The sequence below is a fragment of the Apteryx mantelli genome, chromosome 3 (genome assembly GCF_036417845.1).
Source record: "Apteryx mantelli isolate bAptMan1 chromosome 3, bAptMan1.hap1, whole genome shotgun sequence".
Classification (NCBI taxonomy): Eukaryota; Metazoa; Chordata; class Aves; order Apterygiformes; family Apterygidae; genus Apteryx; species Apteryx mantelli.
The window spans coordinates 122,425,029-122,450,617 of NC_089980.1; the positions used below are offsets into that span (position 1 = coordinate 122,425,029).

General features: G+C 42.8%; 1 protein-coding gene across 2 annotated transcripts in view; it reads right to left on the bottom strand.

The window, feature by feature from the left end:
* Positions 1-25,589, bottom strand: part of ADAM17 (ADAM metallopeptidase domain 17) — a 37,408-nt gene that overhangs the window by 3,988 nt on the left and 7,831 nt on the right. Inside the window, exons 2-18 of one of the 2 annotated variants that reach the window (XM_067294281.1) lie at positions 19,960-20,092; positions 18,284-18,417; positions 17,280-17,368; positions 14,917-15,085; positions 14,070-14,200; positions 12,536-12,625; positions 11,376-11,489; positions 10,664-10,808; positions 10,013-10,101; positions 7,795-7,947; positions 6,719-6,918; positions 5,604-5,707; positions 4,819-4,953; positions 3,564-3,694; positions 2,285-2,363; positions 1,037-1,125; positions 279-335 (exon numbers count right to left, since the gene is read on the bottom strand). In XM_067294281.1, the coding sequence (XP_067150382.1) occupies positions 279-335; positions 1,037-1,125; positions 2,285-2,363; positions 3,564-3,694; positions 4,819-4,953; positions 5,604-5,707; positions 6,719-6,918; positions 7,795-7,947; positions 10,013-10,101; positions 10,664-10,808; positions 11,376-11,489; positions 12,536-12,625; positions 14,070-14,200; positions 14,917-15,085; positions 17,280-17,368; positions 18,284-18,417; positions 19,960-20,092 (2,042 nt within the window). The remainder of the gene's footprint in view (positions 1-278; positions 336-1,036; positions 1,126-2,284; positions 2,364-3,563; positions 3,695-4,818; positions 4,954-5,603; positions 5,708-6,718; positions 6,919-7,794; positions 7,948-10,012; positions 10,102-10,663; positions 10,809-11,375; positions 11,490-12,535; positions 12,626-14,069; positions 14,201-14,916; positions 15,086-17,279; positions 17,369-18,283; positions 18,418-19,959; positions 20,093-25,589) is intronic. The other variant, XM_067294282.1, reaches the window with a different exon arrangement.

A 25,589-nucleotide genomic window follows, 5' to 3' on the forward strand; every position in this document is an offset into this window, starting at 1 on the left:
ATCTGGCCACTGGAGGTCGACTCCTGCAAATGACCATTCTGCTCTTACAGGAAGGAAAAACTAGACCCACCAAGCTGTACTGCTTGATATATCAAACACCAGCTTGTTCAAGAAGACACCGTTTCCCTCAAATTGATTAATCTGTCCACAGCTCTAGGCACAGGGCTCCAGGTTCATCTATTATTCCTTCGATGAATACTCTGCAAACACCTTGGGTTCAGATTTTTTAATATGCATTGGATAGCTTTCTGCCAATCTATATTCAGACAGCAACTTACACTGGGGCAAAACAGAGACTTTGTGTTCTCCTCATACTGCCTGTCCAATTTCTTGTCCTATTCAAAAAAAAACAAACAAACAAATGTAAAGCAAAGAACCCCCTGAACACAAAACAATAGCGTTAGTTCCACAGTTGCAAGCAGGGTCCCTGTCCCAATTTCCCAACAGGGACACAGCAAGGAGTTGAGCTCTTTTCCCTTTACCTACACCCCATGGATTCCCATCCATCCCAGGAGCACTCCTGAGCGCAGCAATCCTCTCTGCTCCAACCCCTCGCTGCTGTCAGCACTGTGCCACACATCCATGCTCTTCACTGCTGTGAACTTTCCCTTTACCCATCCACTCAAGCCCAACCAAGGCCACTTCCTGCCCTGGGTCTCCCCACAAAAATCTAAGTGCCTTGTTTCCTAGCAGGGCTTTAGAAAAATGGACTCTAATGGAAGCTACCAAAAGTCTCCTTGGGCAAAATTCTGGAGGCAGAGGAAGAAAATCTGTCTATGAAAGAAGAGACGTAGCTCCAGGGAACAGTCATGGGAGCGCTGGGTTCACTAGAGCCCTGCAGAGTTCAGCAGGAGTTTTGCCTCTTGAATGAGCCGTAAGTCTGCAAGCAGACAGTGTTACATATGCTGCCTTCTCTCCCTGGGATTTGCTAAAAGCTCCCCATCACATTCTCCCACAGACATCTGCCATTTCATATATGAAGAGTTCTCTTACAGCTCAATCCAACAGAGCAATCATCGCAGGACAGCTTACTCACCACGCAGTGCACAAGGATGCTGAGAGGAATCCAAAAAAGTAAGGAGAAGACGAGCACGGAGCCCACTATATTATCCGCTAGGAACTTTCCTGTGAAACCAGTCCAAATCAATTAGTTATCTACCAAATCCGGTATACAAATCCCCATTCTGCTGCCATTGCTCCTGCAAGCCCAGTCACAGAATTTCTCAGAGGGGCACAGGCTGCAGGATGAGGCCAATATACGAGATCTGTTTACAAAATTGTACCACGTATGCTAACAGTAACAGGTTTTTCCTCTGTTTCCTTCTGATGAGAAATGCCGACAGGCCATAGCATTTAACATTAGTGGATTAGTAACAGCCTATATTTAGTCAGCTAAGCTACCTCTGCCAGTTACAGAAGACACACCGCATATCTATTAACAGATTCTGATTTTACAGGCATGTGACATCTACATGCCTCCACAAACATGCCTACTTTCAAACACCAAGAGACAAAAAGCGCCTCTACTTGAGCAGACTGAAAAGCTTTAATAATTACCTCAGAAATAATTTTTTGAACTTAGAACCTTAGTTAGAAAGCCCCAAACCCACATAATTACCTTGTGTATATATATAAAATATTACTACAAACCTATTAATTGTTACCCTATCATTACAAAAGCATGCACTTATTAACACTCTTTTTTACCCTTACATTGAAACGTAGTTACACCAAGAGGCAGCTACACGCTTGGATTGCATTGTGGGGATCAAGACCAAGGAAGCATATTTACAGTCACCGGCCAGTGACTCATACCGACCCACAGCCTGAGCTGGATTACCTCCGTGATTTTGTTAAATAAGAAAGAAATGAAGTTTTCATTTCCTGATCTGTTGACATTTAAATCCCACTGAAAGGTCTACTTTAACTACACTATGCTGCGTCTAGCTGATGTCTCTAGAGACCATTGCTGCCTTTTCTCTAAGCAGCCTGCTTTTTGTTAGTCAGAGAGGAAGCTTTCTAGAATAGGTACCATCTCCCTTGCAAGCCTGAAAGGTGGCTAAAAATAATGGAGTGGTAACATGCAAAATAATTCCCCTCAAATAATCCTTCAGCTTTAGAAAGCAAAATCAGTACCGATGAACCTGATGCAAAAGTGTCAGAAACACAGCTACTAACTACCCTTGTCTACAGACGAGTAAAAACAGTCAGCTACCTCCCCCCATGCCTTTAGAAGTACTCATGTCATGGACTAAAAATCAAAGGATATAGTTATATATCTTACCAAAAGTATTGATGCTAAGTTGGTCTATGAAATCCCAGAATCGTTCAATCACATCTTGTACTTGCTTCTCGCATTTGCCCTGCAAAAGTAAACATACATTTACAAAACAATGTTATACTATCTCAGCTTTAACCACTTTTGTCTTGGGGAAGGAAAAGGATGCAAAGATTGCAAAGCAAGAAACCTGCACAGAACAAAGCAGCACTTCACACATTCTGAATACAGATTATACACTCATTCCCAGGATCAGCGGCCTTTTTTTTGGGGGGGGGGGGGGGAGGGGGTGGATTGTGGTCTGAAATAGATGTAGTTTTAACATTTGAAACTCACAAAAAATTTCCACAGGGTACACAGAACCGGACTTTCCGGAAAGGCTTAAGCAGTGGAAACCTTCATTTCCATTAACCACCAAGAAGGCTAAATATCTCAGGAACCCAGCGTTACAGACAGACTTCCAGATCTGGCTGGGCTGGTTTAACACAGGAGATTATTGGTCTCTCAGTTCAGCCAGCAGAAGGGCTGGGGTATGCCCTCCCAAATTCATTTCTGCCAACACCCAGTTTGACTTAGACTGTCAGGGTCTGCAGGCTCCAAGACTGTCTGTGCAGCTGCTTGATGGAAGTGGTCATGGAGCACCAGCAATTCATCACCACCTCTCTGCCACAGGCTTACTGCCCCCCTTTGGATACCACCAGCTAGATGTTCAGGCAATTGCTCCTTGACCTGATTCATTTTAGTAAAAATTAGTCAGGCTAATGTGAATAGTTGGAACAGCAAGCACTGCTAACCTAGCTGAGCTGGTGGCAGTGCTCATTCACTTCTGCCACACAAGCTGCTGGCTGGCTGAGCTGTGGGGAACAGCAAAAGGGCGCAACAAGCAATTGCAGAAGGCAGCATCTTCACCTTGCACAGTTCTCTGCAGAACTAACTTCCATCTACAGCCTCAGACAGCCTTTAATAGTTACCCCGTAGAGGGATAAATGAAGTGTTGACCTTCTCTTTATCCAAAACCTGACCTTTTTACCAACCACCTCCCACTTCTCCTCCAGAACAGTTTCTTCACATTATCCAGGAGATGAGGGAGGCAGGCTGTCTCCATACCCTCCTCTCCTGCCACCTCATTGCGCCCAGGCCTGACCCACTGCACCAGTATCACTCTGCTCAGCTGCACATTGAGCTTTGGCTTCTCTGTATCAGCACAGCCCTGTTCACAGAGGACTCCAAAATATCCAGCCGTAGAAGCAGAGCACACAGCTCACTGGTGTCCAGGAAAACTTACATTTGTATCACAGAAGCCCACAGTACAGGGCTTCCCCTTGCGCAGGAACAGGAACTGGTTGTTAGCGTCGACATACGGTATACACCTATCCTGCTCGTCCCGGCAGCACACCTTGCAGGAATTATCAGTTTCTGTAATAAAGCAATAAACTGATTCCTCAGCAGCACTGAGAGTCACCTGCATCCCACAACCATGCAGTATGCCCCAAGTGTCCCCTGGCTGACTGTGTTCCCACCCAGCCTTCCCAAAGGGAAGGCAGAACCATGCAAGTCACCCAGTTTTGGGCACTCAGATGACCAAGTCTGAAACTCAGCCACCTGTCCCATGCAACAGATTCAGGGACACAGTGGGAGCAGCTCCTTTTTCCAAGCTGATACCCCAACGCTACACGGTGAACAGACAGGTGAAGAGGTTCCAAAAGCATCCAAGAAGCAGAGTTGACACTTCTCGGTATTGTGGGGCCTCTGTGAAACCAAGAAGCAAAAGCCTCAAAAGGCAGAAATGGGCAGAGCTGGAATGACACTGCAATCTTTGACCCTGGCTTGAGCCAAACTGAGTATGGGAGGAAGGAGTCTCTAACCACCTAGAAACCTCTGGCAAGGAACTCCTTCCATCAGCAAATATGATTAAACTTCAAGTCCTCCAGGCACCCTCCTCCTTGGGCTAGACCCTCTGTCTCAAATGGTGGAGATCACAGCAGCTCCCTGTACTCTTCCCGTGAGGCTTTCCTCCTCCTCCCAGGTGCCTTAACCATACTGAAGAGCTAAGATAGAGGGAGAGCAGTAAGGCCTATTGACAAAATTATAAGACAGGCAGGTTTGCAGTAGCAGGGGACTAGACTCAGTGGTTCTATGTGCTCATGGCACTTTAACCACTTGCTGGAAAGCATCCTGCCAGAATCCTGGCCCAGAGGTTGTTTGGGATCTCCAGGCCACCAGAGAACAGGTAGACTTCCCTCCCGCCTGCCTGCAGCAGAAAAAGAGGACACTTGCCCTCCTTTCACCTTCTCTGACTAGGGTGCCAGAGCATCAGTCTTGTCTTGATGTCTTCAATTCAGACATCAGAGAGCTTTTACAGCCCTTTTCCAAACAGGAAACACTATAGCAAGCCCTGAAGGACCAACACTTTAAACTCTGTACTTTTTCAAAAACCTGATGGGGTCCAGAGACTCAGCCCTCTTCAACATGCAACCCTGGTGAGCCCCTGCGGAGCAGAGCTGAGACAAGGCATTTATAGTCAGTCCCATTTCACTCACCATTACACGCACATGACCGTAGGTTCTTCTCCCTCTCGCAGAAAGGGACACACTCCCCATCCTTGCACTTCCCCATGTCCACACAAACTGTATCATCCGGAGCATTCCCCGGAGGAGGGCACTCGCTGCTGTTCCCTAGAGACGGGGGTCAAGAGGGTGGGAAGACTGTTAGAGGAAAGGGCAGAACACCTAAAGCGTGCAGGACAGGAAAAACGAAATCCAGACTCATCCCAGGGGTGAACCACAATAGCTTGTTTCTGGCTTTCCTCTGCAGGATGCCTGCCAAGTCCTCTGAGAGGCAGCAGAAACTCTGGAGGCTTTGGCAACCTGGGCATTGTGGCACTGCAGTGACCAGGCAGTAGGTTACAGGCACTGGACAACCCACCAGTAAAGGAGAAGCAGCTCTGACTTGACTCCTCGCCTCCAGTAAAGATTATAAGGAGGAAGCAAACATGTGGGGAAGTGAAGCAGAGTCACAGTAATTCCACTCTTTCTACAGCAAAATTCAGCTCATTCCTGTCCCTCCCAATGTCCAGCCTCCCCCTTCTTTTTTTTTTTTTAAATAAAAAAAAAATTTTTTTTCATGTTCTCCTGGGCTGTAAATCACCAAATGGCTCCTGAACTACAATGAAACTCGTTATAGGGCAATTTAGTGATGGTTAACTGGTCTCTAAAATTAGATGTACCGGATGAATAAAGGGCACTAGTTTGAAAGCTGACTGAACAGGACACTGAGCCTGAAGCATTTGGCTGGCTGATGTAAAGGAGACAGAACAATGTCCTACCAGTACAAAAAGACTCTCCTTTACAAGTGGCATTTATGGCTTCTTGGCATTTTTTCCGTGCACTTTCAAATTGGCAGCCTTTGCAGCAGGGGCTGTTTCGATCACTGTGGAAAGATCAAAATGAAAGGAAGAAATATTAAGTCATTTCAAAAAGAGTATGAGCATGACAAAGCCAGGGAAAGAGAGTGTTTAGAAACAAAGCTATTTCTTGGAGACTGATTCACTCACTCAAAACTTTCTCCTCTCTGTGTCCTCCCACCACCAACCTTCTACACACTCACTCATTCTTCATTTACCAGAGGAGGTAAGCACATAGAAAACACAACATATGGACCCTCATATTTACTCAAGGCACTTGGATCCTCTTCCCATCTCCCTCACTGACCTGCTGACCACTGATCCAACTTAGGACAAGATCCTTCACTGTTTTCTTCCCCCCACACTTTGTTTCCCTGAAGGGTTTACTGCTCCTTACTCTGTGCTCTTCCTACAAGCTAATGCAAGAAAGTTCTTAAAGAAACACATTCATTAAAGTTGAGAGAATTTCTTGCTAAACAACGGGAGTTGCATGAGCTTTCTCCACTGTAACACAGTGCAGAGCTGAACTCTGAAAAAACAGACTCGACACTGCATTGCAACAGAGCCATAACAACACAGAGAAAGAACAAGAAGAACAGGAAGAGGGCTGATTCAGTGCATTCACTGTTTTGCCTGCTCAAGTAAATTTTGCAGCAGTCTTGGGAAAGTAACAGTAATCAATCCCAGTTTAAAGCTGCCTTTCAATGCACACACAAAAAGAAACAGAAGTCTGCCTAGGAAATTTTAATATTAGCTTTTTTGAACACTTGAGTTCAATCTTAAAAAGAGGAAATAATTTCCAAACATGCAGCTGCTGGCATTACTCAGAAAAGTAACAGAATGCCCCAAAAATTAATGTATAAGAGCAGTACACGCACACAGCACCCTTTCCTGGAATCCTTCATTGCCTTCATCTGTTTAGCCTCAGAGTGAGAAAACAGGCCTGTGATACTGTAGTTGGCTTTCTGAGCTTTCAGCCCAGCCCCATATTCATTCTCTTCCCTCTCTATGAGCAATTGCAGCTTCTTTGCCCTTACCTGCACTTTGCACCACCTTTCAGTTTGCAGTCTGCGGAGCAGCAGGGATCAGCCTGTTGGTACAAGAGGCCAGGATCGCATTCCTCCCCTTCATCCACCCTGGAGTTCCCACACACTTTGTTGTTGCGCTCTTTGAAGCACTCCTGGGCCTTGATCTCTATGGTCCTATGGATGGATTTTTTGCTGCAGCTTGAGAACATCTAGAGAGTCATGAGGGGAAAGAGCAGCACTGAGGAGGAATGCACCTTTCTGTTAACAAGCTGCATCAAAGGCAGACAGAGTCAGCCTTCTCAGGCCTCCAAATTCTGGTGTCTTAGGAAACGGTTATTCTCTCTATATTGCCATCTTGATAACTTGGGAGAATTTAAAGACGGAAAAGTAATGGCTGGGTCTACAAAGGATGTTGCTGCATTCCAATGCACAACACCCATGCAGTGTCTGGCTCTGGGTTGCAGAGCCAAATCCAGTTCTGCCACTGCTTCGGGAGTACTCACAACAGTCCCCAGGAGGAATTGCCAAGTTGCTGCAATGGGGAGAGACTGTGCTGCCTCTTGGCAGCAGGGTTAGGTGTAAACCTCAGCAAGTCAGACTAGACTAATCAGTTGGACTAATCATTGCCTTGATAATCCTGGTTTCTCATCTGCAAAACAGGCACAATGCCAACTCCACATTGCCACGTGCAAGTTTGAAATCGGTAAGCACCATGTTTGCGTTGTCTGACAGGTCTCTGACAGAAGAGCCACAGACCACTCGAACGATATTTAGAAGTCTCTGCTTGGTGCTGAAGGTCCCACATTTGACCCTTGCTGTTGACTTACCTGTAAGAGCATGTGGTCACAGCTAATTAAAAACAAAACCAGCACCTGGGCAGGCTACAAGCAGAGCTCAGAAACTGAAGAGGAGCTTATCTTGCAGAGAACACAACTGCATGCAAGCATGTTTTCTTCTTATGGGGAGTCCATTAAATTCTCACTGTTTTTTAAGCTACAGAAATCATTAACTAAACAGACTTTCAGTGCAGCGGGTCACTGACTGTAGCAGAGACTTATACCTCAAAGCAAACCATGCAACGATACCTTATTGTTTTCATGATCTCCACTGACAGCAATTGGATACATAACGTATTTTCCTCCCTGGTCTTCAGTCGGGGCACATTCTGGCAGACTGTCAGGATCATGCTCTGCTCCAAAGTTATGTCCCAGTTCATGAGTTGTAACCAGGTCTGCCTCCTATTTTAGGCAAGGAAAAAAAAAAAAAACTGCTAAAAAAAAGTTAGCCTGAGCAGGACAGCAGAGGAGATCCCAAATACTTCCAGGTCACTTGCATTTCCAAGATACACTTAGTTAGAAAGCAATTTTACCCACTGAAAATAGGGAACTAAAGACAAGCAAAATTACAGTGCATTTCCAAAGGTGAATTCCAGGACTAGGTTTGAATACTAAACCCACTATTAGAGGCAAAACACTGTCCTAGAATACCAACTCAATTTTGTTTTCAATGAAGTGCAGATACTGAAAGTGTCAAAATTTGATTTTAAATAGCTGGAGGGCATAAAAAAGTTCAAACAAAAAAAATCCAAACAAACTATGATTAGTCAATCTTTTGTTTAACTTATCTTGCCACTGGAATTATTTCTCCTAAACAGATGATGACATTTAGAGCTCTGAATAAGCTCTCCTATTGCACGAGTGCTAGGAAAACCATCTACAAACAGCCCAACAGGGATGGATTTGCAACATCGTCTTGCAAGACAGAACTCCCTCTGCTGAGGATCCAAAACCAGCTCTGCCTCGTTGCACTGTGCACCTCTCTGCGTTGCCTTGACCAGCAGATGGTGTCGGGCTCACAAAGCAACAACCACAAATAAACCTAGCACAGAAATAAAAGTTAACCACAAGGAGACCGAGTGGCTCATGAGAGAGTGCGGCAAGTTGGACAAGCCAACCATCGCTCCTGCTGCCAGGCAGGCACAGGAAGGACTAAGCACCGCAGTAAGCAGCAGCGGTAGCCAGCGCTGAGCACATAACACATGAGCCAGGGACAGGAGAGCTGCCCAGAGAGTGTACTCCTGTACTTTGTGGCATTCATTTTGTGGAAGGATTTTAAGCAGGTTTTTTTGGAAACCCAAGCAGACGCTGTGACACTTTCCCTGTGAAAGTAATCCATAATGTTCCCGCTGACTCACTGCACAGCGGAGCTGTGTGAACGGTCATGCCAAGCTCTCTGGGGCTTTTGCGACTGCTCCTAGGAAGAAGTCAAACTCAATTTCCTTTGTAATCCAAGACTGAACTCCAGCTTGGAGGTTGAACAGCAAACGCAAATGGCATGGCAACAGCTAGAACGCTTTGTCAACATCTCTCTAACACAAAGGTTCAGTGTCTTTTTCTAGCTTCTTGACAGCTTCTGTGCCAAGTTTTAGCCCACACATCAATTATGAATTCCTTTCAAAATCAGACTACAGCAAAGCACAGCTGGGAAATCAGCACAAGAAAAAATATGTCCAACTGCAAAGATCTGGTAGTTGCAAAGGCAGGCTCTGCTCTGGTATCTTTACAAGTTGGGAAAAAATTCACATTCGGGCCTTTAGGTATTTACTATCTCATCAACTACGAAAAAAAGAATTCTAGACAGCATCAATTTACATTAAGGTTAACAACAGAACAATCCAGGAGACAGAGCTTGTTAGCACTCTTCTCTATTATTCAGGAAAAAATAGAGGAATTCTATTAAAAGACCTGAACTAAACCTCCTACTTTGCCTTGCAGGTAGGAAACAGAGCAGGCACAAGCAATCTTCCATCTGCATGTTGCAGATGTACAGAATAGTAAAAACATAGTCTGCTGACTGAAATAAGAAAGACTTAACTTTATTCTTACTGCAAGTCTACTTGCTGTATTACATGGCTCACTCTGAAGTTTTTCTTCTCTTTGCCCCAAAGCAACATACATTTGAATTCATCGTTAGATTTCAAAGTCCTGTTTACATTTGGATGATGACTGCTGCTATCACACACTGGGTACATTTCCTCATTACTGGTCCCCAGTGTATTCAGTCTTCAATTCCATTCAGTCCTGACTCCCCCCAGCAGCAGGGACAAGAACAAAGATGAGGGTTTTGTGACCTGGATCCTTGTCCCCGGGGATTTGACTCAAACTCAGACCCAGCAGCTTGTTTCAGACAGATACTGGAAATTTATCGTGCTCCAAGAAAGCACAGCACCAACAAGCAAGTATGTACACCAAACACTTCCCATATGCCCACATTCACCCTCTGCAGAAGATTGTGATCTCCTACCTTTGTGAGGATAGTTTTCCCATAGTTCTTGGTGCTGGTTAAGCCACTGTTCAGATAGATGTTCTTCTTGGCAATTTGACTAAAATAAGCTATAGAAATGAGAGAGAAACAAGTCAAATTTTAAAACATTCTTCTTGGAATGTTTTTTTTCTTTTTTTGGTGGGGGGGGGGGGAAGGAAAGAGGAGGAATCCTTGTTTGGGAAAATAACAGCTTTACCATGCTCACTGACTCAACAGTGAGACCCTGCCTTTTCCCAGTTTTTTCAGTAGGGAGTCTTTCAAGCACAGCATAAACAGCTCACATATTGCAGGAAAGGGGAATATAAGAAATATCCAAGACAGCAGCATCTGCAATTTCAGAACTGCTACGAGATGTACCTACGCAAAGTGGCACCCAGTCTAGCCAGGCCTTCACACAGCTTGTTCACTTTGGAAAGCCTAATGACTTTTACCCTTCCCTGCCTCCTCCTCCTCACTTCAGCCAAGAAAAAGGCCATCCCTTCTATCCTGAACTCAACCACTAGAGACTATGCAAGTGACATATCATGCCCCATGGAAGTTATAAGAGGATTAAATACAAATAACAAAGACTAGCTTTCAACACACGATGTGGGGGATGGGGGGGGGGGGAGAAAGAAGAAGAAGTCTTGCCTTTTGGACAAATGCCACCATGGCTGTTAGGCCTGGGAGAGCCAACATAAGCCAATCCAAGTGTTCCCATATCAAAATCTTGATATGTAAAGAGATGAGCAAGGCACACGTGAGCTGCTTTTTCAGCAATATCAAAGCTAAATTGCTTTAAAGAAAGAAAAAAAACAAAACCCAAGTCTTAGTAAAACATTTTATGGTACATATCAGAAATATATTGATAAGAACATTTATCTAATGAGGCAGGCATTTTCTAGATCTGATTAAGCTGTAAACAAGCAGCTGTTTTTCTCTCCTACAAAGCTACAGAAAATTAAATGGATACTCAAGTACATTGTACACATTCATTTATGTAACTGTTTATTCATTTCCCCTTTTCAAAGGGAGAGGAAACCAAGTGCAATAATTTGACGAAGGTCACAAGCCAATTAGTCTCAGGGCCAGACAAAACTCACCTCTTTGTGGATCTTGCACTTGTACAGGCCTGTCTTTCTGACATAAGCCACACATTAATAATGCTAGTCGGTTTGTACTCTACAATCTTACAGTGAAGCCCCTTACCTTGGGCTGCAGTGCATGTCAGCTAGTTTTCCTTTGTGTAACGTGTGTACATCATGCGCAGGAAGTACAAGAATTTCATCTGTTACTAAAGAATGGCTGTGTAAAGTGAGTAATTCTCTGTACAGGGCGCAATTTGTCAAGGGTTACAGCCTACCTCTAGCAGCATTTTCACATCCCAGGCATCTTTCTTATCATCTGGATGACTTTTTGCCATGTTGTAATGCTTTTCTCCAGGTTTTACCTGATTTGGTTCATTGTGGATGATAATCTATGTTTAAAAAACAGCAACAACAATATAGAGGAATTTTGATCAATTTTATAGCTACAAAAAAGTTTCCACCCTTCAAAATGTCATCCTAAATGCCTCAGTAGATCTGCAAGAAGCAGAACTCAGACTCTGCATTCTCCCAATGGTAAGTTTTCAGCTGCTACTAACTAAGATACGCTGACCTCATCATAAGGGACTAAACCAGCTGTTTATTATAGAGTAACATTACCAGTTTTCACCGTATCATTCTTCTTTGAGATGCATGTTACTCTACCAAAAAGCAAATACAATTGGGATTTACATTTAGTACAAATAACCCCAAACTTGGGGTTCTATTTAACCAGAACAAATTTTAAAGATTGCTATCTTCCCAGTGGCCTAGAATCAACTCCCCCAACCCAAATTAACCCTTTCTCCTACCAAACAAGAGGGAGGTGTTCATTAAATTACTTCTCTAGAGCCTTGTACCATGACACACTCTGCATTCCACAGAGCAGACAGATTCCTAATCATTTAATTGCCATTTTCCAGATTTCTGTGTACAAACTTCCAGGAGCCAATCTTCAATCCTGTACTAGCCTGCTACCCTATTATCATATTACGATGTCTACTGTCAATATTAATCATTAAAGCTTCTCAGGCAGGGATTTGTGCTTTTTCTTCTATCTCTGAAGCACATTCAGGCTTTGTAAGATTAGCACCAGCCATAGACAGAAACATGAAATATTTGCATAAGAGTATGTTTGACCAAAACAATAACTTTTCATATTCAGGAAGAAAGCACCTCTGAATTGAGATCAAGTATGGAAAGACTCTCCCTGCAAACTCCCCTCTCAAAGCTACGAGGAGCTGAAAATGGGCACGCTGTGTCAAATCATTATTAACACCTCCGGTAAGACACTAGTTCAGAGCACTTCTGGCTGGAGTTAATAATGTAAGATTTGATTATTTTAGCTCTAATCCAGATAAAATAATCAGAAACTCTAATATCTAAAACATGTTCTTGTGCTTTAAATTTGAAAGCCCTTGCACAGTTCAGTGAATACCTGCTCTATCTGTATGCCGTACCCATTGAAGGCCCCATTGTCCCAGGAAGTATTTCGGTAGATGTCATCTACTCTGTCTATCAATTCAATCTATGTAGAAAAGAAAAACAGTTTATTTAGTTTCAAGTTCTCATGTAATGAAGATCAAGATGCTCAGGGAAGCTGCAATATGCTTATCTAGAAACACTCATTTCAAAATAAAACTGAATCTCATAAAACATAACAGACTATTCACTGTTCCAAAAACAGTACTTGGATTCAGAAGTGTAGTATCAAGTATCCCTGAAAATTTTCCATCATAAAAACAGTACAAACTTTGCCATTTATTACTTTGATTTGTGCAGTAGAAGAGAGATAATATTAAGAACAAGACATCTTGGGAAGCTTTTTTTCATATACTAGTTTTCCAGGTTTCTTTGAAGGGATGGGCAGAGGAGGGGGGTGTTTTTACTGTTCTGTTTTAGCACTATGCTTCACCGGTTTAACTGACTCTAAGGCCTGCTTCCCTCTCCCAGGCAATAAACTATTATTTTCCTCATTATGTTCGAGCGTAAGGTTCCAGAAAGCCTCTCTTCAATGCTCACAATCACTATCTCCTTTTTCAAGCTGTTCTCATCTTAAAAATCAGCTTCTACTAAATATGAACCATCAAACTTGCTCAGAATGAAAAGTGACATTGAGGAATATTCAATACTAGCTTATACTTTAGTTTTCCAATCACTGTGTTGTTTACAGTACACATCTACCCAGGAAACACAGCCGGAGGTCAGCCTGAAAGAATCATCTCTCAGATGCTCAGATAACAGCATCTCTGCAAACCCAAGAACTGAGGCTCCACTACCTCACCAATGTAAACATTTCTGGGGACAGAAAGGTCGAGAAGTCAGCAAAGACAGCGATTAGTATTTCAAAGATTCGGCCTCAGAAAGAGGCTCTTGAGAAACAGCAGACCTCCAAAGGTGGTTTTATTTGGCTTTGTCTCTAGTTCCAAAACCCCCGCTCTCCACTTTCACGAGGCAGAGAAACGCCTAGCAACAGCCTTTCAGCAAAGGCAGCTAAAACAACCCCACCTACAACCAAACTAATCACACTCCCTTCTAATTCTATTGTTCTGCCAGAGAATCCTGGAAGAAGTTGAAAAGAATGATACAAGTTGCTTGTGCCTCTCCTATCAACTTTAAACATGCTTGGATCGTTTACACCAAATGCCAAGAATTAGGAGATTCTAAAACTCTTCCTGTTAAAAGGTAAGTTTTAGGAGAAAATAGCATAGCCACAAAAAGCATGTGAGATGAGGGGTTCTGCTTATAAACTAAACTTGAAGACCATTTAACTACAGCATTATCACCATTATAAAAACATTTTTAAAAGCATCATATAACACTTGCCCAAGTAAAAAGCACACACAGCCATGAAATAAATATATATATATTCTAGAGAAGTAGCATAAGCTGTAAGTTGTGTTATAGTTACTGGATCACTTTTTTATTTCCCCATTTACTCTAGCAAATTATAACAGAGTATATTTACTTACCAAATAGTTTATAGTAGTACTCTCTTCCCCACGGCCCATATACTTGAAAAAGCGATGATCTGCTACTACCAACATCTTGCACGTGTTTTTTGAGCTCTCCGAAATGGCTCTTTTCTCCCGATGGATGCTTGCTAATGTGAATGTTTTAAACACAATTAAATAAAACAATCAGTAAAACTGTCCAGGGTTGTCCATATTATTCCTGTTTGAGACATGAACACAACTTTTTTGGGGGGGAGGGGGAGGGAGGGTAGAGAATAACTCTTTCTAAAGTTTTGTCTTCATAACAGTCCTCTACCTTACCTGTTATAAGGAACGTATAGTGGTGAAACTGAGTTATTAAATAGATTTACCTACATAGTTTTCACAATCTATCATAGCTCAAGATGGATTTTTTGAGTGACTACAGAAGCCAAACACTGTCCTGCTGCACAGCGCATAGAAGGACAAAGTTGCTTTAATCTTCACCTTAAAAGCAAACTTGTACTGCTGTTGGCCATCACAGACACACATTACTTAGGCCTGACCAAATAGCTTCCTCTATTTAGTCTATACACTAGTAGAGCCAAACATCCTTTCAGCAAGACCGGAAGGAACAGGCTGCCAATAGTGACAGTTTCTTCCTTTCACCAGTTGTTGGGCCTTTTTTTTTTGTTGGGGGGATGGTGGGGGGGGGTAAAAAGGACTGTTGTTCCCCCCCCCCCCCACCAATGACTTCAAAGAGGTAATAGTTAAACTAGAAGCAGCAGCAGAGATTACCACCCAGGTTCTGATCTTACTTGCCTACACAAACAGAATTCCAGCTTTCATTTCCAAGGCTCTGCTCTCCCAGGGTACGGGCGCTCACCTTCATTTTGCTTGCTATCTTCCAGTCCTTTTGGCAACAGTTCTTCTTCATTCAGCTTTAAATAACCACACACTTTGGGGGACTGCAGTCGTGAGAAATCTTTAATATCTTCAGATCTGTAGACAAGCAGTCTTTCGTCTTGCACATTATCTACAAATCTCCAGAGTGGCTGACAGCACAACAAGCAAGGCAGAAATGCAACTGGTTAGAAACACATGAATGCAAACACTAAGTTTATATAAATAAAAGCCATATATATAGTCAAATGTCCACAGTTCTATGTATGCACACACATACATACAAATACACTGGACTGATCATTTTACCCACAAAAATAAATCTAATGACAAAACTACTTCTGTAAAGAAGCTTGTAGAATTCAACCCTTCACGCTACGCAGGCATCAAAAGATCTAAGATTATCTCAACAGAGCAGCAGCAACCATCTGATAAGGCTGTAGAAGAAACAAAATTTTTCCTCCTCTCCAGAAGTGCAAGCTGAGGAGGCATCTCAAGCTCCTCTGTTCCCTCCACAGCAATATCAAGCTAGGGAGTCTTGATTGCCCTTGCAGATATATATTTATCATCATTTTTTACTGACACATCCCTGTTATACTACAGCCATAACAGCTACAGCTTTACACTACCAAATACAACAGGGCCAGGAACTGTCCTCCGGTCAAGGCCAAGCAACACAGATTGTCCATGTCCACACCACAGAGCACGTGGTTCTGTTTCCTCCAGACTTTAGGCAGTGACTTTCTGAACTCAAGATGTGATAGGTGATCAACTCGTGAAGTGATTTTACCATGAAACTAGGCGCTAAGTACGGGCTATCACCACAGTGATTGTACTGAGCCAGCAGAGCGATATTGCATTGTGAAATGTATGCGCGCGACCTGAAGGGCACCACGCACAACGCAGAGGAAGACCCCAGCTTTCATCCCGACCCCCCCCAGCAACAGCCGGCGCAACCACAGAAGTTACAGGCATATAAGGGGACTGTGAGCGGGGGATCGCGCGCGCCGTTGGTGGAGCAGGAGACTCCCCGGCCGCCCAGCGCTGTTTTGCTTACTTGTGACTTGCTCAATTATTCTATTAAATTGGAATTTATGCAACCCGGCCCGAGTGATTGTCAATTTGTCGCGTTTACCTATAACAAAGACACTTATTTTTTTAGTGTGTGGTGGTTTTGGTTCAAAGCCAAATAGTCCAGAAACATGACAGCTGCGCCAGCCTGGCAACTATGTGTCCACGGCATGAAACTGAAGGCACCTGTTGCACGTGCGAGGGCACGGTGAGGGGGTTCACATGGAGGTCCACCACCCTTCTGAATGCTGTAGGAGAACCATGAAAGAAAAGGCAGGCAAGAGCCTTTGGCCATAAAGCCCTCTGGGAACTCTCTCTGGCACATGCACCATCTCAGACAGGGCTGGCTAGGGGCCAAAGCTGGCCCGGGGACGCAAACCGTGAGGCAGCGTAGACAAACCAGAGCCTCAGCTCCATGGCCCAGCTCTACCCAGCTGCACAGACAGAGCCGGGGGGCGGTGCTGGGGGAGGGAACAAAGATGTGCTTAAATTACTCTTGGACCACAAATGTTCTTAGTCATAATCAAGCAGCTACTATACGCTCTCAATGCAAGACAAGTACAGTGGTTTGGGTATGCTAATCACATATTTTCCTACTTTAACGTGTTTGGATTTCTCAAGTTTACCCATAATTCTGAATTTCCTTGGGTTCGATACAATTACAATATCCATATAACACTCACCCATAGTTACTATTATTCACCCATTCCAACACAGTTTGCGTCTGGGAATAACTGCACTGAACAACTCATTTAGGGTAGTGTTTAACTATATATTTGTGGAATATTCTTTTTTAACCAATAGTTCAAAATAGCACAAGCAATGAAAATAGTGAAAAACAGAAACAAGACAGCAGAGAAAGAAGATCTCCAAACAAAGTTCTACAAATGGAAAAAAATTCCAAGATATAACAAAGCTAAAAATCTTTAAAAGCTCAACAAACCTCCCCCCTGCTCAGAAGACTGCACAGTTTGTTGTTCTAGAGGACACGATTGCCACTAATTACGAATGTTACTCATTTCAGTTTCTAAAATCTTTTCCTGTCTGAGATGTATTTTATCCCAGTTGTATGCAAAACATGCAAAAATCACAGAATGAAACTCACTAATAAAATTTAATACTTGCAAAAGTCAATCAGTTTCATATTTCCCTCCTTCCTCCAAAACAAACACCACCACCAAGTCTATTTTAAACTACAGAGGTGTCAATTTGACTAGCTAGAAGGAAAAACACCCACGGAGAAAAGAGAACATTGCTTTCAACAGAAAAGCATACCTCTATATTGTATTCTTCTCCATCAGTATTGATTCTTACAGTAAAGTCTTCATCCCCAATATGTGCCACGACCTTGGAGTTATGCTCTCCTTTAACATAAGTGAGAAAAAATTAAATTATTTAATTCATATCTATTTGCACACATTCCTACAGAAACATTGCTTGTGTAAAGAACAAAAACACCCCTCCCAACAATTTAAACTTCAAGCCAAAAACCTTTCCTCTCTAAAGAACGCTATACCGACAACTTAAAAAAAAAAAAAAAAAAAAGCAGCCAACAACAACCATCCCCTCTGCCTTAAACTCCCAACTGTCATAGGAATCAAGATTTTGATTTATTTAACTGATACTTTTGCAGAAGGTGTTGTGATGCCTCTGGGGATTAGTAACAGGACACAGAACTTTTTGCCAACAAAAGCACTTTGGACCTTACCACTATCAGACAGCAATTTCATGGCGTCAGCCTGCATTCCAGTGGAACAGACTTTTACCGCATCACATGGGCAACATAAAAATCAAAACAACTTAGCGGAAGCATTCATGCTTGACTAGAAATGGAGCAAGATACCCTTTTTTCCAGCAAAGTACTCTACAAAGACTCGCGTTGAAGCATTTTAATAAAACCATCTGGGCAACACAGCATGACCACTACCTGGGCTTTGCATCCTGTGACAAGAAACATTGGTAAATCTCACATTCTAGTTGGAATTAAAGCCACCATCATCAGTTTCAAAAGATCACAAACTGTTGCTTGAGTAAATTATACCTTGATGTTCAGCCAAACTAAATGGAAGAGTCCTATTTTTGAACCTTGGTGCAATAGCTCAAAAATCAAAACACAACGCAAAATCAGAGGGGCAAAAGAATTAAGTTTACTTATTCATCCTAACTGTATTTGATGAAAATATCTGCAATATACCATTTTGGTATACCATTGGCCAAGAGACATGGGCAAAGCTGTGCTTTCTCAGCACTGACACACACACGGTAGAGTCCATACTAACCAACAACATGTCCAGTAAAAAAGTCTTGCCATTGAACACGATACTCCTTCTCCTTGCCTTCGCCATCCACAATTAATGCTTGAAATTTTTCTGAAAAGTGTTCAGCAGTTGCAGTTAAGTATAATTTAAAGTGCCTGTAAAAGAATTTATTGCCATTTATTTTTAAGCAAACTATACACACAAGAGAATCAGACACATCCAGGCTCCATTTTACTGAAGATCCCAGAAAAGGTAGAAAGCATTAGGTCTGATAAGCAGGCTACAAGAATATATGCTATATAATTCATAACTGTAAACTGTTAGTTCTCCACAAAACATTTGTAAAGTGCCAACGAGGTTTAATAAAAAACAAACAAACAAACAAAGAAAAAACCCCACACCAAAATTCACAACAGTCAACATTTGCTCATGGCGCACCTTTTCCACATGCATTCAAGCAAAAACAATTACTGCTAATGATGCACTGATTTAAAACAAAAAAAAAAAAAAATCAAACCAAGGAATTTGTTAATCTATTTTGTTAAGTTATCTTAAAGTTCTTATTTTCTGAAGTAAAATAACCAGAAGACCCCAAACAGAAATCTGAACTCTGTAGAATTTGATGAAAGAGAAAAATCCACAGCACATGGAGTGTCGCAAAAACTAAAGGCTATCACAAGAAGCAAGCATAGAATCTTCTCTGGAGGGAGCCATGTGCACTCTTGGTCTGGGTGGGTTTCATGTCAGATTTTGGTGTGCCCTCCAGCAACTACTCTGTAGTTATCGCTGGCAGTATTGCAAACTATTTGTTGCAGCACAAGTTCACTGTGAAGCTAGCGTAGACAAAGCAGTGTAAGACAGGGACAGCCAACATTTGATCCTATTAACTTTTTATATTTGCTACTTAAAAACGAAACAAAAAAAACTCCAAACATAGACATAAAAAATAAGCACAGCAACTTGCATGACAGTTGTAGATTTCCAGAGGGGGCAGATGAGGGAAGGCACATGAGAACACAGTAGACCGAGATGTCTGATGAACAAAAATCAGCCTACGCTTCTTAAGACAAATGTTATTTTCACACACCCTCTCCATTTCAGGTTCACAATTTCAGCACTACAATAGCTGTAAGGGACTTTTCTGACACTCAGAGTAGCATCCCTGGCACATTTGTGCCTGCTTTCTTCTACCTCTCCTTCTCCTTCCACCAGTGTTTATAATTCCCTTCTTGTTAAAAAAGTTTTGTCAAATAGGAAGTTTATACTCAGTGGGAACAGGATTAAACCTCCATGAAAACAACTCCCAGGCAACACAATACAACACACATTCCTCAAACTGAAGGTACAGATTTGCAAGAACCAGAGGGCAGTCAAGAAGTAAGATGATGTAGCCAAGATGAAGTAAAAGTGAAATCCAACCCAATTAGTGGAAGTACTCTACATGAAAACAAAGGAAAGAACAAAGCAAAAGAAATCTTAAATCACTGCCTTTTCAACAAAAAGAAATGTGGCTCAACATACTGCTCTGTCTCCCCCCAGCCTCTCTGAAGTTATATAGACATGCAAATCACTAACTTGTAAGAACTGGCCAGTCATGGCAGAGGCATAACTATTTCTGTTTTTTGAAACTGTGTATTATTCATCACACAACAGGAAAGAAAACATTAAGTTATTTTTTTTGCTGATGATTTAATTACCTTTTCAGGGCTGAAAAACTTAAGAGTCTCTCTACATGTGTCTCAGGCTGGAGGTCCCTCTTCTTCAGTGAGTGCTGCTGGATACTAGACTGAGAAAGGATGTCATAGTCTGAAAGCATGGATTCAACTGTATCTGAAAGAACAGCAAGGAGAGTTGTATAGTTTCAAAAGCCTCTCACAAATGTACACACAAAACAGCAAAAGTAATAGAGCATGCCATTTCAATAGCAAGGAGATCACAATTTGCTCTAATTTTAGAATAACTATTGTACATTTCTGTAAAGGTGCATTTTATGTAGTCAAGTAAAAAAAAAAAAAAAATCACAGCATGAGACAACATACGATCCGAGAGAGAAAAACAAACAATTTAGTTCACTCCCTGTATCAATTTTAGAGCAACCAAGTCATCATTTCCATTGCTATAGCTGTGCAGAGCATATACCCTCCCTGGGTACCTCTTGGAAACTAAACAGGGGAGAACATTTCCCATTTCTCCAGAACAAATCACTCTCCCTATTCACCTGTTTCTCATTCGAGTCTGAGGGTGAAAAAAACTCTGGAAACTTCTACCAAATTCAGTGCAGATCAAGACTGAATTTATTACCTTTCCATCCCACAGTAGCCAGAAAATAGATGGCTGCATGGCTCAATCAGAAATAACTGGCCTGGCACTTCATATGAGACATGTCCTAGTGCCCCCATCTCCTGGGACAGTACCTCCCTTCATACAAAACTCCCTTGATTTCCCTACTCAGAACATGAAAACTTGTTCAGAGGAGGGAGATCAGGAGCATGAAAACCCTAGGGGGAGTTGCACACAAATTACAAACTCGGGTCAATATTTTGAAGATGCTGCCACAGTTAGCAACTGCACGAACACCTCTGCCAACCTGCCTTCACTCTCACTGATAAAGCCTCCAATGCATCTCTTAAGCAAGGGACAACAGAAAGGATTTAGCTTTAATGACTGTCTTAATCAGCCATGAACCTGTCAACAAGACAGCTGCAACTGCAAGTGCCAATTTCCAGCTCTCCGCCAAGGAGAGATGCAAGGAATTAAAAGTTGTCCAACAAAACACACCAAGTACTAACAGGGGGAGGGAGAGCTATATAAACAGACAGGAACAGACCTACCAGCCATATACAAGCAACCTGGCGTAAGGCATAGGCGGTCTTCTTTCCTTTATATTGTTAAGCCAGCCAAGAAGTATGATAAGGCAAGGGGAAACCACGGCCTCCGGTACAGACGAGTCCTCTACAAGCAGCGAGTGGCAACAAGGAGCGCTGGCTATTTAGGAAGAGAGATTTTTTCCCCTCCCTTTCAGAGGGTTAATCACAGGGACAGCTTTAAGCAGAAGCTGTCGGCAACCAGAGCTCGAGCAAGCTCGCACACGTCATGCCACGCGGCCGGGGACATGCGTGCCGGGGTGGCCAGTCCCCGCCGCGCAGCTCAGCGCCTTCGTGGGATGCCTGCTCCCTCCTCTCCTCGCTGTGCTTTGAGGGCACAAGCAACCTAAAGTACACGTGACCATGCTACAGAAAGGGGCTTTTATTAATAAAGATGGCCTTCTGCAGCTCTTCAGGGCCCCAAACCACTAGCTAGCACCACCTCCCATCCACCTAACCCCCGCGTTTTTCTGGGCTTCAGGATGAACACCACCATGAGTAAGCCGAGTTTTACTGGCTCTTGTGCAACAAGCCAGGATTGCTGACCTGAAATCTAGATTGGTAGCTCCCAAAATAACTTTAAATATATATTTTGAAACCTGACACTCAGTACCATTGCTTATCCCCAAATAGGTGTCTCTAGGCCCCCAAAAGTCTTTAAGAAGTGTATCACTATAATTCTGAGCAGGGCAAGCATCTGACTTTTTTTTTTTTTTTTTTTGCATGGGGGCAGGTGGGGAGAATTATCTCTGTGCACATGTGCATGCACACACGTGTTTGTGCACACGGAAAGCGGGCAAGCCAAAGAAACAAAGCAGCAAGCGCCTCGCACGCCTCGGCGCTGCAGCTGGCACACTGGCAACGCCGCATCCTCCCCAGCCGACGGCTTCCTGATCAATGCACCAACCGTGTGCAAAAGCCAATGTGCCAAACCTGTGCGCTTTCTTGCACCAGAAGCCACAAAGCAGCCGTTCCCAGGCTGCTCCCTCGCAAGCTGCCCCTCCCCGGCCATTTAGCAACACAGGAAGGGCAGTGCAGTTGCAATTTCCTGATCTCTGTTTACAACCCACAGGTTGAGAGCACCTGCGATTGATCACTGCGCATTTCAGGGTAGATGAGAAAGCAAGCCTCCTCCACCTTCCTCGCACTGTTTTCCCCCTGATGTGGCAAATTGCTGCATTCCAGGCAGTGCCTTGAGCATCAGCTTGCTGCACACTGCAGAGCTGGTTCACAGGAGTCACATGGTGCAAAAACACCTTAAAAGAATAACTACCCCCCCTCAAAAAAAAAAAAAAAAAAGCCCATTATAACTCACTGCTTATGGTATGGCATCTTCTCTTATCCAGACCCACTTGGGGGAAGGAAGGGACAGGCAGGGAGAATGAGTTATGCAAAAGCTCATTAAGCTGTGTAGTCCTACATTTTTTTAATTAAATCAAGATTCTTTCAACACAGTCAGCTAAAGCAGACCCTCAATTAGTGTGAATGCTGATATACAGGATACCAAGTGTTGGCTCACGATAGGGCGCGGGTGTGTGGTATGTGGGCCATGAAGCAAGAGAGGTGCGGTCCCACGGCCATGCTGCCGGGGGACTTGCTGAGCACCAGGTCTGCCCGAGGGGCACAACCCCAGCTGCAAAAATACTACTTCTGCCGCTCACCAGCCCCATATGCAAAGTGCAGCTCCGCACCAGGGGGAAGCCACGCTAAAAAAGCGTGGTGCAGCTGCCGCTATGGCAGGACAAAATGACTTGTGTCTCAGTTTCATGGCAAGAGACACGAGAAGTCTGCTAACAAAATTAGTTTGCTATTTGGTAGGCAAAGAGAACTTCAGAGGTCCTACCCCACCTCAACACGCACAAATACCATTCTGGAACTGCCTTATAGAGACACAGGAAATAATAACAAGACCTACAGAGTTGATGAAGATGAGTAAGAGGACTTTGCTAAAGTAACAAATGAAACACAGGACACTCCTAGTTCCTGTAACACTGAAACAAGAATGCACTTGCTAATATTTCCTCTTACCCTTCCTAAATTTGTTTGTTTTTAATTTTACTTGCGACATATAATTAGCTTTTAAGACTTGCTGCTACTAGACACAAATCTGTAAACTAATCCAGGTATCAGACAGATGTAGAAAAAAACCACACTGGTAACACACTAAAGCCAAATTTTTTCCCGTAAAAAATTCATACTGTGAAAATGAACCCATGCTCATAGTTTCTTCAAAACAAAAGGTGAAGAGTCATTATTTTAAAACAAAATACAGAATTGTACAGAGCCCAACAGTACAGCACTGCATGGATGGAAGCCATAGGAATCAAATACTACTTTTTGTTCAAATTTAATAACCTTCTTCATTATCTTCACTGTGGTCCAAGAGTCATTTCCCCTGGGCTTCTACAACACAGAGCTGATTCAGGTCTTCCCAAACCACTTCCCTGTGGCTCCTCCCCTTCCATCTCCTCCTAGATTTTTGCATTCTTCTCTTTTTGGAGAAGGAGAGCTTCGTTTCATCCTACTATCCTCATTATATGTTCCTGTTTCTATGATAGCCAGTCTTTGCCTCATTTTATCTTTTTTCCGGGGGGGAGGGGGACCCAAAACTTCAAGATATTCACCAAGACACTCAAGTTTGTAAGAGAAGCAGAGAACGGAGATGGGTGACAAAGGCAACACTCCAAAGTCCTCAAGAACAGACCCACAGCAGTGACTTCTCATCTGTTCACAACTCTGAGATCATCAACTGCTTCCTCATTTTCTTTCACCTCCTATCAAGGCTGAAAGTGAAACCAGACTTTTAGTGTCAGTAGACTTCACAATTTGACTTTAGCACAGGAAAGTATCTTTTAAGTAAGCTACACACCAACATGCTTTGTGTCAGACTGCTCCATCAGCAAAGAACTCAAGAACGTGCTGAGCAACAGATCTGTTCACTAGAGTTGGGGGCCACTGCATATTTTTAATAGAGGAGGTTCTTTTCCAAGTATTCAGCTACCAATTCAAATACCAACGGCATCTTTTTCCAACCACCTCAGCTTTCATAAGCAGAACAATAAATTCCCATGGTCTCACACCCTATCTATTGTCCTGAAAGCAACAAGTAAGATGTGGCAAGTGAGCCATTTCATAAACAACATTCTTTTGAATTACATTACTTATATAAAGGTTCAGCTTGTCTAGAAGCATGAAATTTTAACCCAGAAGATGTAACTAACATTTTTTAAACTCTCTTCAGGATTATCAGATGATAGAAAACATCTCTACTTAAAACCAGAAAAATCTAATAATATTTAAAAATATTACTTTCAGGAATTAAAAATGACCAAAAGCGTATCAGAGGAGTTTGCAGGAATGACTGTGGTTATTTCTCCCACCATCCCGAAAAGAATAAAAATGGAAATAAGTCTTGTGTGGAAAGGCCCTGGGATGACAAGCCTGGAGAGAGTAGTCCAAGAAGAAGCACAGCAAACACTACTGGTGTTCCAAGTCTGAAAAAGGGGTTCTAGTCCCCATTTTGTGCAGCACTCATCAAGTACAACCTGGGTACTGATCTCCAGCTGATCTCCAATGGATAGTAAACACACATCAAAAACTTGTGAGCTGCTAATTAATAACAACTTATTCTAATTTAGTTGGGGAGTGACTGAATGGTTGAAGGGCTCCATATTCTTCACTAAGGTTTCAAAAGATAGTCTTCTTCATACATAAAAATGTTTGAATTAAAAAAAGTCCAAATACAGTCACTTCAAATACAACTCACAATTTAAGTCAGAATTGAGACCAGGAAACAAACTGGAATCTAACCTTAATCATAAGAGTTAAGGCAAGCCACCATCATTCTACATGAAACAGCTGCACTTGTTTGTGATACCAGCAAGTTACTATTTGCAATATAGCAGTATCATTTGACTGAGATCTCCTCCATTAACACTCGCGGGAACGGTGAAGGCCAATCAATTCACACCTGAGTCAGATATACAAAAGGACTTTGCAAGTCAGGAGGTGATGCAGTCAGGCCCAAATGTTTATGGATACCTCTGTTCAACAGTTTACACTGGTTTTAGGAAACTGTTACTGAAGAGGACATGATGAGAAGCTCCATCTGGGGGAAAGCTGTTTGTTACATGCGCTGCCACATCTTCCTCCAGTGCATCTGGTACTGAACCATTGCCAAAGACAGAAAACAAAGCAAACTGGAGCTCTCCTATCCCACGCGCAAGAGCCCGTGCTTCCAGCAGCCTGGATACATTGTGGGTATGTGTTTCCACCAAGGAGTCTAATGCTGTTTTGCTCAGCGAGCATATGTGAACAGAAGAACTGGTGTGAGAAACCGGTTCAAAGCGAGGACTCAATACGTCAGATGCTTATAAAACATAACAGAGTAAGTTTTACACTCTGTTTAAACACATTTCTAGACAAACTTGTTAGTAACATCGGCCAGCCACATTGGCGTTACT